This window comes from Musca vetustissima, unplaced genomic scaffold (genome assembly GCF_032173495.1).
Source record: "Musca vetustissima isolate MV318-11 ecotype Yass unplaced genomic scaffold, APGP_CSIRO_Mvet_v1 utg181722, whole genome shotgun sequence".
Taxonomy (NCBI): Eukaryota; Metazoa; Arthropoda; class Insecta; order Diptera; family Muscidae; genus Musca; species Musca vetustissima.
In genome coordinates this window covers 1-1,252 of record NW_026875402.1, presented here as the reverse complement: position 1 = coordinate 1,252, position 1,252 = coordinate 1, and the positions used below count along the sequence as shown (strand labels likewise).

At 39.4% G+C, this 1,252-nt stretch overlaps 1 protein-coding gene across 1 annotated transcript; it reads left to right on the top strand.

Annotated features, from left to right (window-relative positions):
• Positions 1–399: 399 nt before the first annotated feature.
• Positions 400–1,249, top strand: LOC133337901 (SCY1-like protein 2; the record flags this gene model as incomplete). Its single annotated transcript, XM_061546104.1, has 1 exon — positions 400–1,249. A coding segment is annotated over exon 1 (850 nt), but the record flags the coding sequence as incomplete, so codon positions are not given.
• Between the last annotated feature and the right edge of the window lie 3 nt (positions 1,250–1,252).

The window sequence follows — 1,252 nt, the reverse complement described above, 5'->3', positions numbered from 1 at the left end:
CAATACAAAAATACAGCCCAAATTGTTTAAATGACACAGCAATGCACACGTCAATGTTGAAAATTTTGCCATTGTCATTCAAAACTAATTGTGTCTACTCCCCTCTATACTATTCAACACCTAAAGGCGATTAGTCAAATATCGACCTTCACATCCCTAAACGCAAAACAGAAAGAAAAAAGAAAGGGGAGAAAAATACTAGAAAATCTAGGAAAATATTAAGGATTAGAAAAAAGAAAATTGTATTGCTAATATCCTTATCAGAAAACCTCCCAAAAAACCTGTAACTAAAGTGCAATAAACATAACGAAAACAAAAAAAAAATACAACAACAAATTTACCCAAAAACCCCAATTAAAAAAAGTTAACATCTGGAAGTGAGAAAAAAACGAAAACAGGATGGATGTTATTAACAAATTCTATTCAACTGTACACACAACAGTGTCACAACTGTCCAATGCCCTCCCCGGGAATATGGTTACCCGTGAATACGAAGTATTAGATCAAGTGTGCACGGCTGGGGTGGGTCTGCTGTGGAAAGTCTATAACGGGTATAAGAAATCCACGAAACAGGAAGTATCGGTGTTTGTATTCGAAAAACGGTCGCTGGATCGATGGTCTAAGGAGGATCGAGAGGCTATATTGGAAACATTGCGTCGTGGTGTACAACAGCTAACAAAAATACGCCATCCCCATGTGCTGACGGTGCAACATCCTTTGGAGGAAAGTCGTGACTCATTGGCATTTGCAACAGAACCCGTTTTCGCCTCCCTAGCTAATGTGGTGGGAGATCAGGTGAGGGCGGAGAAGAAGCTTTACGATGTCGAAATACGCCATGGTCTCCTTCAACTGTTCGATGGTTTGCAATTCCTTCACAATGATGCCAAAATTGTTCATCGTAATATTTGCGCCGAAACGATTGTCATCAATAAGAATCGTAGCTGGAAATTGTTTGGTTTTGATTTTTGTGTTGCCAATCAACCACAACCGGATGGTAAACCCTATTGGCCATGCAAGGAGTATTCGACATCGATGCATATGTTGGCACAACCCAGTTTGGAATATACGGCACCTGAAATTGCTTTGAATAATATCAATTCGACGGATAGTGATTTGTTCTCCTTGGGTATTCTAATATTTACCATCTATGCTGGTAAACCATTGAAATTATTCGGTTCAGATTATAGTGCATTCCGAAGGCATGCCAATGATTTAAATCAACGTAAGTATCCACCCATGAATGCGGTACCCA